This window comes from Pistacia vera, unplaced genomic scaffold (assembly GCF_008641045.1).
Source record: "Pistacia vera cultivar Batoury unplaced genomic scaffold, PisVer_v2 Contig714, whole genome shotgun sequence".
Taxonomy (NCBI): domain Eukaryota; kingdom Viridiplantae; phylum Streptophyta; class Magnoliopsida; order Sapindales; family Anacardiaceae; genus Pistacia; species Pistacia vera.
In genome coordinates this window covers 95847-112931 of record NW_022196573.1, presented here as the reverse complement: position 1 = coordinate 112931, position 17085 = coordinate 95847, and the positions used below count along the sequence as shown (strand labels likewise).

The 17085-nt window shown below is 36.3% G+C and overlaps 1 protein-coding gene across 1 annotated transcript; it reads left to right on the top strand.

Annotated features, from left to right (window-relative positions):
- Positions 1–555: 555 nt before the first annotated feature.
- Positions 556–15342, top strand: LOC116114581 (protein HASTY 1-like). The gene is made up of 34 exons (XM_031400724.1): positions 556–658; positions 748–942; positions 1540–1627; positions 1704–1818; positions 2372–2485; positions 2612–2737; positions 3067–3266; positions 3652–3720; positions 3805–4093; positions 4233–4289; positions 4392–4517; positions 5484–5590; positions 5702–5768; positions 7161–7343; positions 7906–8049; positions 8159–8239; positions 8328–8397; positions 9054–9124; positions 9198–9361; positions 9454–9525; positions 9619–9862; positions 10275–10337; positions 10435–10719; positions 11304–11417; positions 11553–11679; positions 11759–11928; positions 12025–12126; positions 12599–12702; positions 12788–13082; positions 13228–13472; positions 13876–14379; positions 14509–14803; positions 14900–15083; positions 15263–15342. Exons 1-34 carry the CDS (start codon positions 556–558, stop codon positions 15340–15342), a joined length of 5253 nt encoding a protein of 1750 aa, XP_031256584.1.
- The last annotated feature ends 1743 nt before the right edge of the window (positions 15343–17085 follow it).

The following is a 17085-nucleotide window of genomic DNA, read 5'->3' as shown; positions in this document are numbered from 1 at the left end:
GGTACGTAGCATATGAATTTGTTTTGTTCTTGTAGTAAAATCATTTATTCAGTTCACTCTATTTTTCATGCATTGACAAAACTTTATACAGTTCATAGAGAAAATAAAAAAAATAAAAAGATTGTTTATATTTTCTTGGTTGAAATCATTCATCATATATCTAAAAAAATAAATTAAAATAGATTTAAAAAAAAAAAAATAGCCAAATATTATGAGATATAGTGCATTGCCAAGTGTCATAATGGTTTCAATCCAAGTTGGCAGTTTTTGCATGAGATGAATAATTAGAAGAAAGTTTGATTAAAAATTACTTTAGAATTATTAATAAATTTGAAAATTCTAGCCAATGCCTTCAATTTATTCTATTCAAGCCAATCTTAGAGAATAAATTTATGATATAGTTGATTAATATTAACAAATGGTGCTCCTTAAAGCTAATCCTATGTGTTATTTGGCAGCTTGAGCTTTCTGTGCTGTTGCTGGCTACTACAAGACTGATGGGTATATAACTTTTCTTGCAGTTCCCATAGAGTATAATTTCAAATTGTTGGGATTATGGCTTCTTACTTGTTTTCACTGTCTCTATCAGGTGTGGCTCTTACTTTCTTCACTGACTTCCGTTCTATGCTTGTGAATTTTTCAAACTTGTCTCACCAAGGTGAATTTTATTGTTTTAATCTCTTTTAGTTTGAATATCTTTTCCTGGGAGAATCTTCCCATGACGATTTAACTTATTAATTGATGCAGAAAGAGACCTTTTGAGCTCTTCAACAGCTTCTGAATTTGATTCTGCAATGCGTGGTCTTTCAGATCCTGATGAATGTCTCTGGAGAATTTTTAATAGATCTGTAAAAAATGCTGGGGTTATAGATGAAAGTGAGTTTGAGTTTGCAGAATATATATGTGAGAGCAAGGTGTCTTTGGGTTCTGCAAACTTGCAATGTATTTCTGGTGATGACGCTAAACTTACTATTTACTACAGCAGGTAATCCCTCTAGGCTAGGCCCTCGATATGACCTAAAGTGATTTGGCATTCAATTTTAAGGCTTTGAGTTGAATTTAGTCCATAGGTCTCTTGTATTTTAGTTCATGCAGGTTTTTGCTTTATTAAATAGCATATTCAACTTGGTTATGTTGAATAAACTTCATTTTGGCACTCATGGCATTGGTTATATAATTTCTTTTATTTTAAGTTTGGTCAAATTTTATTCTTGGGTTTGACATGGGCTTCTTTTGCACAATGATCAGCAGTCTACAATCTAGCTCGTTTCAGTGCATGAATAGATTGTTCAGTATTTCTTTGGTCCTTATATATATATTTCTATCTTTGTGAGTATAACGATTGAATTATGCAATTTAACTTTCTGATATCCATCCAGATGCTAGGGTATTTTCAACATTTGAAGCTAGCCCTCATTTCCAATCCCTATTATTTGGCTGGTACGTGGCAATTGTCACTAATTTTTTTTTAACTTTTGGTGATAGGCTGGATGAGTGTGTAATGTCTTTAACATTTTTCATGTTTGTTTGCTTTTGTAGGGACTAATGAGGATTTGATGTCAAAACCTAAAGCACTATCATCTGGAGATGGACAGCTGTTAATAATACAGACTCTAGTTCAGGACAGGTTGATAATGAAAAGAGAAAGATTTTGGGTTTCGTGAATGATGATGTTTGTAGTGCAATTCTGACATACTTTCCAGCGCATGCTTAAGAAAGAAAAAGTTTTTTGGAACAGCCCTTACTCTGGGGTCCCTGGTGTTGTGGAGTGATGATTTTGAAGGCAAGGGTGATTTCGGCCAGTATCGTTCTAGGCTGGTATTTTACATTGATCTGAATTCAGATGCTTTTGTTTACATGTCTTATCTGATATCCTTTTGATGTGGGAGTTTTAATCTTCTGGAACTTGTAGTGTGGGCCATGGATCACAATATTCATGTTTTTGTGGACTGTATTCGATTTCTTTCATATGTTTTGAAAGTACCTCCAATTTGCCAAAGGGAGATGTTGAAGTATCCTTGGAATTTCTGCTATATATCCACGTCATTGATTTATTTTACTACATCTATGAAAATGGTTAATTAGTTGGACATATTTTTTTGAAATAGAAAAAAACAAAAGTACAGATAATATTTGCACTTATATATATAACATGTTATAAGCCTTTTCATCTCTTTTAATTTTTATTTTCTACCCTTCCTCAGCTAAATCCATTAACATGTTAAATTGAGTCTACTAAAGTGCTGTGCATATCTGTTACATTAATAAATTCAGATATTTGAGACTAGGTTGTCAGTTGATGAATCATGCACTTGCTGTTTCTTTTATACTTTGCATAAATTTTTCTTTTCCTGATAAATCTCTGATGCAGTTGGAGCTGGTCAAATTTGTCTCCTCTAACAAGCCTCTCATAGCTGGTGTTAAAGTTTCTGAAAGAGTTATTGCAATTATTAAAAGTCTCTTGAGTTCTCCAACACCTGCTCAGGTTTGATTAAAAGCTTATTATGGGATCAGTATTGGGTGCCTAATAATTGCTTCCAAGCTGTGGAGGATGTACATCACTATTACTTCATGCATCTCTTGTTATTAAAACAATTCTTTATGATATTAGGATTTAGCTGTGATGGAAAGCATGCAATCTGCTCTAGAAAATGTGGGGAGTGCAGGTTTTGATGGACCCAATGAAGTTGGTGGGGCACTTCTGAAGTTCATGTTGCCCTGTGCAGAATATTTGAAGGTTTTTAGTGCTTTATTTGTCTCTTACATTAGATCTTTATTAGATGATCTACTGAAAAAACTCTGGTTGCATTGTAGGTTTCTTCAACAACTTCTTTCTTTGAGTGGACTGACCACCCCTGGTGGAAGCTCCGGGACTATTTAATTGCACTGAGCCCCTTTCTGAAACATTTTCCAGTGCAGTTGAAGTGTATCAACAAACTGTTTGAGCTTCTAACTTCACTTCATTTGTTGTTAAGGTTATCTGCCAACTTTATTGTCATTTTTAATTATCATGCTACAGAGAGGATTTAATATTCCTGCTCTACTAACCATATATTTGCTTGACAGGATCCTGCAACGAGTAGGGCACGCCATGCAAGATTACAGATTTGTGCATCATTATTAGAATGGCCAAAGCTGCTGATAAAAGTGTTCTGCTCACATGAAGGTGACTTCTTTTATTGGCAAAAAAGTGACATGTACTATTGGGGTATGGAATTGACTGGTTATTGGAAAATAAAGATGGAGATTAATCTGAGTAGGAGATGGTTAATATGTAACTGTAGGCCAAGTCCTGGTGGGACCGAACAAAAGCAATGGAACTTGTTAATGCATATGTTACCAGAAGTTGTTTTTTTTGGTCATGTGGACTGTGCTAATTGCTCTTTTACTTTCCTACGAAACGATGTAATGGCTCCACAGGACCTTGGCTGGAATGGAGATAATTTAGCTTTACAATAAGAAATCACTGTTTGTACTAAGTAAAACGATATAGAACTTTTATTATATTCTCCTGAACCAAAATGTAGTAAAATCCTTTGTCATCCTATGTCTGCCTTTGATTGAAGAAGCTAAGATTTCAGAGAGATTTCGTACTCACTTCATTGGAGTTTTCTATGAAGGGCATAGCTGACACCATGGCATATTGCAAAGGAAGGTGTTGCATCGTAGTGAACATAATCTTCTAGGGGAAGCATTTCTTGTTATGGCTTCTGCTGCTGGGTAATTATTTGATTACCACGGATCAACATTATATTTTGTTTATGTTATTTTCTTAACGTTTGCAAAACTATCAACTTGGTGCAGGATTCAGCAGCAGCAAGAAGTTTTGGCCTGGTTACTTGAACCTTTGAGCCAACAATGGACACAGCTGAGTGGCAAAATAATTACGTCTGATCCACTAGGTCTTGTTTGCTTGTGCTCTGACACATCATTCATGTGGTCACTTTTTCACACGGTGACATTCTTTGAGAAGGCACTTAAAAGAAGTGGAACAAGAAAAGGCAGTATGAATTTACAGAACAACTCAGCTGAAAGTTCAAATTTTCTTCATCCAATGGCTTTCATCTTTCTGGATGCTACCTCCTCTCTGAAAGTATGTATTTTGCTTTTATGTTCTGATCATTTTGAGTTTCCCATTCATATTGTCATATGATTGTAATTTATGAGCCATCTTGCTGTGACATTATCTTCACCTAAGCACAATGTAGTAAGCCTGTTTTGTTAATCTGCAGCTCCTTGTGCTATACATTCCATTTGGTCTCCGTCCAACATCAAATGTTGCCGCAGAGGTAAAAGCGCAATGACCATGAGTGATGTTGAGTGGTCCAGCCTTCTTGGCGGAGGTAATCCTAAACCATGAAGGGTGCTTGACTTTCACAGACGGATCACAGTTTGAGACTAGCCGGGAAGGATATGGAGAGCCTAATGAATCTGATATACGAAATGGTTTAAAGGGTGTCAGAGACAGGGGTAAGTATGGTTTGGGTTTGCCTGTGGCATGGAAGCTAGTTTTTTATGTACAATTTAGTGTTCTGTGAATTTTTTCTTAATTGAAAAAAGGAATTATATTAAGATGTAGAAGAATGGGGAGGAAAGGGTGTCCTCTGAGAAATACAAAATGTCGGGGAGTGAGGAACTCAACAGCCGTATGAGCCAGAAGAACTATAGCAGTTACAACCCCAAGTGTATATCATGATGTATATTATGTCCTGCAGTAGATAAAGGATTAGTGATCACGATTACATAATAAGAAGCAAATAGTAGCCTTAGAGTCAAAATATGGAGTTATTGTACCTACTATGTATTCGTAGCCTTTTTGTTGCTAATTTTTTTTCCCCAAAATAATGCTGACTCATAATTTCAGGTATAATGTGCGGGGCTGTCAGCAACCATTGGAGATCCATTTTTTAAATCCTTGGACTTCCACTCTGTTGCTGTGGCACTGATGGAGAATGTACAGTCAATGGAATTCAGGCATATAAGGCAACTTGTTCATTCTGTTTTAATATATTTGGTTAAATTTTGTCCTCCTGATATGGGGAGGCCTGGCTGGAAAAGTTGCTGCACCCATTATTGTCCACTGTCAACAAGCTCTTAGCTGCTCTTGGTCCAGCCTTATGCATAAGGTAGAGCAAAGGTTCCAGATCTCCATGGGATTGTTGCTGGTTGACTTAAAAGTGGAAGTAATGGAGGAGAAACTACTTCGTGATCTGACTCGTGAGATATGTTCACTTCTCTCTATAATGGCCTCTTCAGGATTAAATACAGGGCTTCTGCTTTAGAGCAGTCAGGGCAATTCACCCGTGTAGACATGTGTCTCTGAAAGATTTGGATTCTTTCTATCAAGCTCTATGGTTGGGTATGTGGCATGCATCCTGCTTCATAAAAGTAGCCTTTCTGTTGTTTATGATGAATTTAGATTCTTTAGTTTTCATATTCTGCCCACAACACTAATTTCCACTGAATATTGATAATCATGACAGGTTCCTTTTGAACCACAAAGAACTTGCCTTCCAGTGTTCGGATTTCCATACAAGCTTTCACGGACAGATGGTGAAGCCGTGACAAAGTTTCTTCCTTCTGTACTGCGGTGATTGTTCTGGCTATATCAACAAATAATGAGGAGCTTCGACAGTTCGTTTCAAAAGATCTTTTTTCTGCGGCTATCCAAGTGTTGACCTTGAGCAAATGCTTGTATCAGTGCTGACTGGTTGGTCTCTGTCGCGAAATATTCGTATATATGTGTGAGGGATCCAGCTCCAAGGCAGGTTAGTCGAACGCCTCATATTTGAAAAGTTTGTTAAAATATATAAGTAGGAATTTGGTATATAACCCAAGGCATTGATTGATTTTTGTTCAGGTTCTACTCTCTCTTCCATGTATTACCCCACAAGATTTGCATGCTTTGAAGATGCCTTAACGAGACATCTAGCCCAAAGGAACAAAAACAACATATGAAGAGCTTGCTGTTGTTAGGTACGGGAACCAGTTAAAAGCACTTGCTGCTCAGAAAAGTGTTAATGTTATCACCAATGTTTCAGGTAAGCACTTTCATTTTAATTTTCACTTATTCTCTCCCTTAAGCTGTTTTCAAATCTCATCTGTAGCTTAAGACCCAATTTCAACATATAAGAGCTTTCCTTCATTTGTATATTCTCAATTCTGATAAGCAGTAAAATGCATATGTATTTAGTAGCTTGTTTTGCTCCTATTTACAGCAAGGCCCAGCAGTCAGTCAATGTTCCGCAAACCAGAATCGAAGAGGGGGAAACTGTGGGAATGGCAGCCATTTTGTGAAGGATTCTTATAATTTGGCAGAGTTGTACAGTGATGAATTACACCGAGGAGTTATTTGACAGATATACCGAGGGAAAAGGCATCTTTTTTGGCCATAGCTCTACAGGGGTTGTGCAACCAGTTCACCCTCTTAGGCTACCTCAAAATGTAATTTTGAGTAAAATAAAGAATTCTTATACCCTCTTTACTTTTATATCATGGAAATGAGGTTGTATTTGTACATGAATATGTTGTACTTCTTGTCTCATTGGCAGTTTAATACCACAAATGCACACCTGGTGTGTTGCTTTGAAATTCCGTCTTTCAAGGTTCCCTGCTATTCCAGTAAAGAAACTTCAATTTTTTGTTTGGGTTAAAATCCAAAGCAACCAATATTGTAAGGTGGAATTTTCCACTACACTGGAGCTATGGATACCGAATTTGTAGACCATTGGATGAAGATAAAATATCGTTTATTTTCCAGTAATGTTAATTGGGTTTAAGGCCGTATGGTACTGTTAAAACATCATAGAATGAACTTGTAAGAATGTTAGATTAGTTTAAAATAAAGTAATAGTTTGTGATCCCTTGTGGTGTTATTCTACTTTCTATTGTGAAAAACTTATTGAGTTTTAGGCCTTAGAAAGAAAGAAAAATTGGTTTCTGTGAATTCAACTTCTTGAATGTGGTAACCTTGTGAAATTTTATGAGAGGGATGAGTGGTTTGATTTAGGTTCAGGCTTTAAACAAAAGAGTATTAGTGATCAGACCGTTAAATTCAGTACTATACATTTGTGCTGTTGAAATATAGCTATGATTGGGTGTTTGTTTTTGAGGATCACTTTGCTACTTTGTGCTAATTTAGAGTTTTTAGTTCCAAACAGGCTTTGAGAATGGACTATTATTCTATTAGAAAAGAGGCAAAATTGAAAATGTGCTCCTTACGTGCTATCTGTTATTTGCAGGTAAAAACAGGAGAGATACGGTTTTTGGCGAGCACATCATTCCTTCTAGTGAAAAAGGATTGGTCTTCTGAAATCCGATTACATGCATTTAAAATGCTCCAGGTTCATGCTGAAAAGAATTTTTTTCTGTCCTTACGGTTGATCTAACTCATCCAGTATGATGGAAATTGATATGTTTCGAAATGTTATGTTATAAAAATCATCTTTGAGGTGCTATAGATTAAATCGGCTGAATTCTGATTGCATGCATTTAAAATGCTGCATGACAGTTTTAACTTGAATTAGCATATTTCCTAGGAAAGAAATAATGCTTAACTGTCCATCATATACAATATTTGCCAATCACTAGTGATATAGATTCAATGTGTTTATCTATGTTTTAAGCAATTTCAATTAGTGAACTGAAAATTCTTATCAATATTGGAGCATATCTATGGTTCGGAAATTTGAATTAGGCGAATCATAATTCTGATAACTTTGCAACCTAGATACGCAAATTTTGATTCAAAGAATTTGCAAAGATGGTTTTAATGTGAAACACCCAATGCCTGTTGAATTCCATGTAACAAAAAATTATTTCTTAATTAGCTGCTACAGGTTATAAGTGTTTAAATTTTGAAGATAAATTTAGTGGTTTGACTGTAGCATATGTATCTTTCTGCAGCACTTGGTCCGATTACGGTGGGAGGAATTGAACCCTACAGAACGTAGGGACTTTGCAAATGTTGCAGTCGACTTAATGTCTGAGATTGCAGATCCTTGTGAAGAATGGGCTTTGAAAAGTCAGACAGCTGCCCTTCTTGCTGAGGTTTTCATTACTCTGCTCTTAACTTTTGTTTAGGCTCTTTTTTATTTTATTTTGTTTTAATGATTTCAGTTTCCTGGTTGCAGTACTCATTTGTTTTGCTCTTTAACAGATAGTTAGAAGAGAAGGCATAAATCTGTGGCAAGAGCTATTTCCATCTCTAGTTTCTTTATCCAGCAAGGGTCCCATACAAGTATTTCTAACTTATCCTGCTTTGCAGCAATTATTTTGCTTTCTTACTCTTAATAGGTAATTGTACTGATCTTTTCCTTTTATATTAGGCTGAGTTGGTTTCAATGATGCTAAGGTGGCTTCCTGAAGATATTACAGTTCACAATGAAGATCTAGAAGGTCTGTGGTCTGTTCCTTGGTCATGCTCCTTTAGAGTGTGTGCGTGCCAAAAATAAGTATTATGTACTTTGGAAACTCTTAAGCACTTTGAATGCTATATTTTAGAATGTAAGCAGCCGATCTATGAACATCTGAATCCAAATGACAAGTATGGGTGTAGAGTTTCCAAAGTTTCATTTAGAGTTTGTTGCTAATGCCTGATTGGTCAAAGATGGAAAAGTAGAGAAATGAAAAATTGAAGAAACAGCATAGTGCTTTCCTTCTTTGTGTTTCATAGGAAGGATGGATCGCTGGAGGATGGGGAACAAAAATTGGGGATCAATATGTTCTTAATAACTTTTACTGTTGGTCACTCTCTTTGCCATCCTTTTTGGGATGATTAGATAATGAGGATGTAAAAGTACCGCTCTTCCCTCTTCAATCCTTTCCTTTTCTCATTATACCAAATGAAAGAAAAGTGTCATTCACTATCCCTTCATCCTTCTGCTGTCCTCTCCTATCAACCTAGCCTTAGTTTAGTGGGTGTTCTTCCTTTAGCGGCTGTTTTTTCCATCATATTTTTGTTGTTCTTGTTAAGTATATTTCTTTGAAACTTTAACTTCTTTTTAGATTTGTGTTGTTTGTGTCACTTACCCTGATTCTGAATGGATATCCAGGTGATCGACGTAGACTGCTTTTGCGGGGACTTACTCAATCTTTGCCTGAAATTTTGCCTTTATTGTACACTGTATGTCTCACTCTTGGTTGTACTACAAGTTAGTTGTTTTAGCATTAATGTGATGCCAGAATTTTTTACACAGTTACTGGAAAGACACTTTGGAGCTGCAATAAGTGAAGTTGGTAGACAACAATTAGACATTGCAAAGCAGCATGCAGCTGCAGTAACAGCTACTTTGAATGCTATAAACGCATACGCTGAATGGGCTCCTTTGCCTGATCTTGCTAAATATGGCATCATTCATGGGTATAATAACTTTTCTTGCAGTTCCCGTAGAGTATAATTTCAAATTGTTGGGATTGATTGGCTTCTTACTTGTTTTCACTGTCTCTCATCAGGTGTGGCTTCTTACTTTCTTCACCTGACTTCCGTCTTCATGCTTGTGAATTTTTCAAACTTGTCTCACCAAGGTAATTTTATTGTTTAATCTCTTCTTTAGTTTGAATATCTTTTCCCTGGAAGAATCTTCCCATGACTGATTTAACTCTTAATTTGAATTGCAGAAAGAGACCTTTTGATGCTTCTTCATCAGCTTCTGAATTTGATTCTGCAATGCATGATGTCTTTCAGATCCTGATGAATGTCTCTGGAGAATTTTTACATAGATCTGTAACAAATGCTGGGGTTATAGATGAAAGTGAGTTTGAGTTTGCAGAATATATATGTGAGAGCATGGTGTCTTTGGGTTCTGCAAACTTGCAATGTATTTCTGGTGATGACGCTAAACTTACTATTTACCTACAGCAGGTAATCCCTCTAGGCTAGGCTCCTCTGATATGACCTAAAGCTGATTTGGCATTCAATTTTAAGGCTTTGAGTTGAAATTTAGTCCATAGGTCTCTTGTATTATTAGTTCATGCAGGTTTTTGCTTTATTAAATAGCATATTCAACTTGTTTATGTTGAATCTAAACTTCATTTTGGCACTCTATGGCATTGGTTATATAATTTTCTTTTTATTTTAAAGTTCTGGTCAAATTTTTTATTCTTGGGTTTGACATGGGCTTCTTTTGCACAATGATCAGCAGTCTACAATCTAGCTCTGTTTTCAGTGCATGAATAGATTGTTCAGTATTTCTTTGGTCCTTATATATATATTTCTAATCTTTTGTGAGTATAACGATTGAATTATGCAATTTAACTTTCTGATATCCATCCAGATGCTAGGGTATTTTCAACATTTGAAGGTAGCCCTTCATTTCCAATCCCTATTATTTTGGCTGGTACGTGGCAATTGTCACTAATTTTTTTTTTAACTTTTGGTGATAGGCTGGATGGTATGTAAATTTTAACATTTTTCATGTTTGTTTGCTTTTGTAGGGACTAATGAGAGATTTGATGTCAAAACCTAAAGCACTATCATCTGGAGATGGATCAGCTGTTAATAATACAGACTCTAGTTCAGGACAGGTTGATAATGAAAAGAGAAAGATTTTGAGTTTCGTGAATGATGATGTTTGTAGTGCAATTCTCGACATATCTTTCCAGCGCATGCTTAAGAAAGAAAAAGTTTTTCCTGGAACAGCCCTTACTCTGGGGTCCCTGGTGTTGTGGAGTGATGATTTTGAAGGCAAGGGTGATTTCGGCCAGTATCGTTCTAGGCTGGTATATTTTACATTGATCTGAATTCAGATGCTTTTGTTTTACATGTCTTATTCTGATATCCTTTTGATGTGGGAGTTTTAATTCTTCTGGAACTTGTAGTGTTTGGGCCATGGATCACAATATTCATGTTTTTGTGGACTGTTATTCCGATTTTCTTTCATATGTTTTGAAAGTACCTCCAATTTTGCCAAAGGGAGATGTTGAAGTATCCTTGGAATTCTGCTTATATATATCCACGTCATTGATTTATTTTATAACTACATCTTATGAAAATGGTTAATTATATTGGACATTATTTTTTTGAAATAGGAAAAAACAAAAGTACAGATAAATATTTTGCACTTATATATATAACATGTTTATGTAAGCCTTTTCATCTCTTTTTAATTTTTATTTTCTACCCTTCCTCAGCTATAATCCATTAACCATGTTAAACTTGAGTCTACTAAAGTACTGTGCATATCTTTGTTACATTAATAAATTCAGATATTTGAGACTAGGTTGTCAGTTGATGAATCATGCACTTGCTGTTTCTTTTATACTTTGCATAAATTTTTCTTTTCCTGATAAATCTCTTGATGCAGTTGGAGCTGGTCAAATTTGTCTCCTCTAACAAGCCTCTCATAGCTGGTGTTAAAGTTTCTGAAAGAGTTATTGCAATCATTAAAAGTCTCTTGAGTTCTCCAACACCTGCTCAGGTTTGATTAAAATGCTTATTATGGGATCAGTATTGGGTGCCTAATAATTAGCTTTCCAAGCTGTGGAGGATGTATCATTCACTATTACTTCATGCTTATCTCTTTGTTATTAAAACAATTCTTTATGATATTCAGGATTTAGCTGTGATGGAAAGCATGCAATCTGCTCTAGAAAATGTTGTGAGTGCAGTTTTTGATGGACCCAATGAAGTTGGTGGGGCCACTTCTGAAGTTCATGTTGCCCTGTGCAGAATATTTGAAGGTTTCTTAGTGCTTTATTTGTCTCTTACATTTAGATCTTTATTATTATGATCTACTGAAAAACTCTGGTTGCATTGTAGGTTTACTTCAACAACTTCTTTCTTTGAAGTGGACTGAACCACCCCTGGTGGAAGCTCTCGGGAACTATTTAATTGCACTGGGCCCCTTTCTGAAACATTTTCCAGATGCAGTTGGGAGTGTCATCAACAAACTGTTTGAGCTTCTAACTTCACTTCCATTTGTTGTTAAGGTTATCTGCCAACTTTTATTGTCATTTTTAATTATCATTGCTTACAGAGAGGATTTATATATTCCTGCTCTCACTAACCATATATTTGCTTGACAGGATCCTGCAACGAGTAGGGCACGCCATGCAAGATTACAGATTTGTGCATCATTTATTAGAATGGCCAAAGCTGCTGATAAAAGTGTTCTGCCTCACATGAAGGTGACTTCTTCTTTTATTGGCAAAAAAGTGACATGTACTATTGGGGTATGGAATTGATCTGGTTATTTGGAAATTAAAGATGGAGATTAATCTGAGTAGGAGATGGTTAATATGTAACTGTAGGCCAAGTCCTGGTGGGACCGAACAAAAGCAATGGAACTTGTTAATGCATATGTTACCAGAAGTTAGTTTTTTTTTGGTCATGTGGACTGTGCTAATTGCTCTTTTACTTTCCTGTAACGAAACTGATGTAATGGCTCCACAGGACCTTGGCTGGAATGGAGATAATTTAGCTTTACAATAAGAAATCACTGTTTGTACTAAGTGAAAACGATTATAGAACTTTTATTATATTTCCCCTGAACCAAAATGTAGTAAAATCCTTTTGTCATCCTATGTCTGCCTTTGATTGAAGAAGCTAAGATTTTCAGAGAGATTTCGTACTCACTTCATTGGATTGTTTTCTATGAAGGGCATAGCTGACACCATGGCATATTTGCAAAGAGAAGGTTGTTTGCATCGTAGTGAACATAATCTTCTAGGGGAAGCATTTCTTGTTATGGCTTCTGCTGCTGGGTAATTATTTGATTACCACGGATCAACATTATATTTTGTTTATGTTAATTTTCTTAACGTTTGCAAAACTATCAACTTGGTGCAGGATTCAGCAGCAGCAAGAAGTTTTGGCCTGGTTACTTGAACCTTTGAGCCAACAATGGACACAGCTTGAGTGGCAAAATAAGTACTTGTCTGATCCACTAGGTCTTGTTTGCTTGTGCTCTGACACATCATTCATGTGGTCACTTTTTCACACGGTGACATTCTTTGAGAAGGCACTTAAAAGAAGTGGAACAAGAAAAGGCAGTATGAATTTACAGAACAACTCAGCTGAAAGTTCAAATTTTCTTCATCCAATGGCTTCTCATCTTTCGTGGATGCTACCTCCTCTCCTGAAAGTATGTATTTTGCTTTTATGTTCTGATCATTTTGAGTTTCCTCATTCATATTGCTCATCATGATTTGTAATTTATGAGCCATCTTGCTGTGACATTATCTTCACCCTAAGCACATTGTAGTAAGCCTGTTTTTGTTAATCTGCAGCTCCTTCGTGCTATACATTCCATTTGGTCTCCGTCCATACATCAAATGTTGCCTGCAGAGGTAAAAGCAGCAATGACCATGAGTGATGTTGAGTGGTCCAGCCTTCTTGGCGGAGGTAATCCTAAACCATTGAAGGGTGCTTTGACTTTCACAGACGGATCACAGTTTGAGACTAGCCGGGAAGGATATGGAGAGCCTAATGAATCTGATATACGAAATTGGTTAAAGGGTGTCAGAGACAGTGGGTAAGTATGGTTTTGGGTTTGTCCTGTGGCATGGAAGCTAGTTTTTTATGTACAATTTAGTGTTCTGTGAATTTTTTCTTAATTGAAAAAAGGAATTATATTAAGATGTAGAAGAATGGGGAGGAAAGGGTGTCCTTCTGAGAAATACAAAATGTCAGGGGAGTGAGGAACTCAACAGCCGTATGAGCCAGAAGAACTATAGCAGTTACAACCCCAATTGTATATCATTGATGTATATTATGTCCTCGCAGTAGATAAAGGATTAGTGATCAGATTACATAATAAGAAGCAAATAGTAGCCTTAGAGTCAAAATATGGAAGTTATTGTATACCTACTATGTATTCCGTAGCCTTTTTGTTGCTAATTTTTTTTCCCCAAATTAATGCTGACTCATAATTTCAGGTATAATGTGCTGGGCCTGTCAGCAACCATTGGAGATCCATTTTTTAAATCGTTGGACTTCCACTCTGTTGCTGTGGCACTGATGGAGAATGTACAGTCAATGGAATTCAGGCATATAAGGCAACTTGTTCATTCTGTTTTAATATATTTGGTTAAATTTTGTCCTCCTGATATGTGGGAGGCCTGGCTGGAAAAGTTGCTGCACCCATTATTTGTCCACTGTCAACAAGCTCTTAGCTGCTCTTGGTCCAGCCTTATGCATGAAGGTAGAGCAAAGGTTCCAGATCTCCATGGGATTGTTGCTGGGTCTGACTTAAAAGTGGAAGTAATGGAGGAGAAACTACTTCGTGATCTGACTCGTGAGATATGTTCACTTCTCTCTATAATGGCCTCTTCAGGATTAAATACAGGGCTTCCTGCTTTAGAGCAGTCAGGGCAATTCACCCGTGTAGACATGTTGTCTCTGAAAGATTTGGATTCTTTCTCATCAAGCTCTATGGTTGGGTATGTGGCATGCATCCTGCTTCTATAAAAGTAGCCTTTCTGTTGCTTTATGATAGTATTTATAGATTCTTTAGTTTTCATATTCTGCCACAGACACTAATTTCCACTGAATATTGATAATCATGACAGGTTCCTTTTGAACCACAAAGAACTTGTCCTTCCAGTGTTGCGGATTTCCATACAAGCTTTCACATGGACAGATGGTGAAGCCGTGACAAAAGTTTCTTCCTTCTGTACTGCGGTGATTGTTCTGGCTATATCATCAAATAATGAGGAGCTTCGACAGTTCGTTTCAAAAGATCTTTTTTCTGCGGCTATCCAAGGTTTGATCCTTGAGTCAAATGCTGTTATCAGTGCTGATCTGGTTGGTCTCTGTCGCGAAATATTCGTATATATGTGTGATAGGGATCCAGCTCCAAGGCAGGTTAGTCGTAACGCCTCATATTTTGAAAAGTTTGCTTAAAATATAAAGTAGGAATTTGGTATATAACCCAAGGCATTGATTGATTTTTTTGTTCAGGTTCTACTCTCTCTTCCATGTATTACCCCACAAGATTTGCATGCTTTTGAAGATGCCTTAACGAAGACATCTAGCCCAAAGGAACAAAAACAACATATGAAGAGCTTGCTGTTGCTAGGTACTGGGAACCAGTTAAAAGCACTTGCTGCTCAGAAAAGTGTTAATGTTATCACCAATGTTTCAGGTAAGCACTTTCATTTTAATTTTCACTTATTCTCTCCCTTAAGCTGTTTCTAAATCTCATCTGTAGCTTAAGACCCAATTTCAACATATAATGAGCTTTCCTTCATTTGTATATTCTCCAATTCTGATAAGCAGTAAAATGCATATGTATTTAGTAGCTTGTTTTGCTCCTATTTACAGCAAGGCCACGCAGCTCAGTCAATGTTCCGCAAACCAGAATCGAAGAGGGGGAAACTGTGGGATTGGCAGCCATTTTGTGAAGGATACTTATAATTTGGCAGAGTTGTACAATGATGAATTACACCGAGGAGTTATTTGACAGATATACCGAGGTAAAAGGCATCTTTTTTGCTGCCATAGCTCTACAGGGGTTGTGCAACCAGTTCACCCTCTTAGGCTACCTCAAAATGTAATTTTGAGTAAATATATAGAATTCTTATACCCTCTTTACTTTTATCATCATGGAAATGAGGTTTGTATTTGTACATGAATATGTTGTACTTCTTGTCTCATTGGCAGTTTAATACCACAAATGCACACCTGGTGTTGCTTTTGAAATTCCTGTCTTTCAAGGTTCCCCTTGCTATCTCCAGTAAAGAAACTTCAATTTTTTGTTTGGGTTAAAATCCAAAGCAACCAATATTCGTAAGGTGAAATTTTCCACTACACTGGATGCTATGGATACCGATTCTTTGTAGACCATTGGATGAAGATTAAAATATCTTTTTATTTTCCAGTAATGTTAATTGGGTTTAAGGCCGGTATGGTACTGTTAAAGTATCATAGAATGAAACTTGTAAGAATGTTAGATTAGTTTCAAAATAAAGAAATAGTTTGTGATCCAACGCGATTCGCATGTTTTGGTTGCTGCAATAATCTCACATACACTTTTGGGGCGTTTAGTTCAGAGAATGTTGAATTATTGGAAATATTATATTAGAGAGAAGATAGATTACTTTGGGGTGTGTTTGGTTAGGGGTAATAAGGGATTACTGAGGTAATGTCATCATATATTATTTGATTATCGCGTCTGGTTATCAAGTAATATAATATTTCGGTAATCTTTTAAAACCAATAGTAATGGTGAGCAGTTTCGAGTACCTTGTATTTTCGGGAGAATCGAAACCGGAATCGCATAGTGCAAGTTTCCAAAAAAAAGAATCGGAATTGGAAATTCAAGGAACCGAAACTTGAAATGTAGGTTCTGGTTCCTTACCTTAGTATCCTTTAAAAAATTAATTGCCCCCCTATTAGTTTAAAAAAATGACAAAAATACCTTAAAAGTTTACAACTACACCCCTAACAAATTAAGAAAACCTACATTTAGTAGTTTTCAACTTTTGATTACTCATTCATTTGTGTCTAATATGACTCATAAATCCTCTAATTTCTAGGCAACACTTGAATTCAATCAATTCATCACAATTCACATAAAATTTCCTAATCAAAACCAAAACATAAACAAGTTCCAAGTTCGGGTACCTGCTTCAGGTTCTTTTCCCAAGTTCTGGTTTTGGTTCCAAAACTTGTAGGAACTAGAACTGCACAGTGTCAGTTCCAATAAAATGGAACCGGAACCTACCCGCACAGTGTCGGTTCCAGATAGGTTTCGGTTCCAGTTCCAGTTTCGATTCTACCTGCTACCCGTGTTTACCCCTAATCAATAGTAGTTACTGTTGGTAATATAAGAGGTAATCTGATTACCTTTATTTTCTTATGTATTTTAAGATTACTTGGTAATCTTATTTTTGTTACAATTTTATCTTTTATTAATAAAATTTTAGGACAATAATGCCCTTATTTTAAAAACAATTTACAAAAATGCTAATGAACTATTTATCGTTATATACAAAAATTTTAGGACATATATGCACAGGAATTAGAAAAAATTATCCAAGGTGATGGCCGGATTTGGCCACCATTGCTAGTCGTCGGCCACCACCACTCGCATTGACGAAATGACGTACGATCGATAGGATCTAGCTGGCCGTGCAACATTAAGG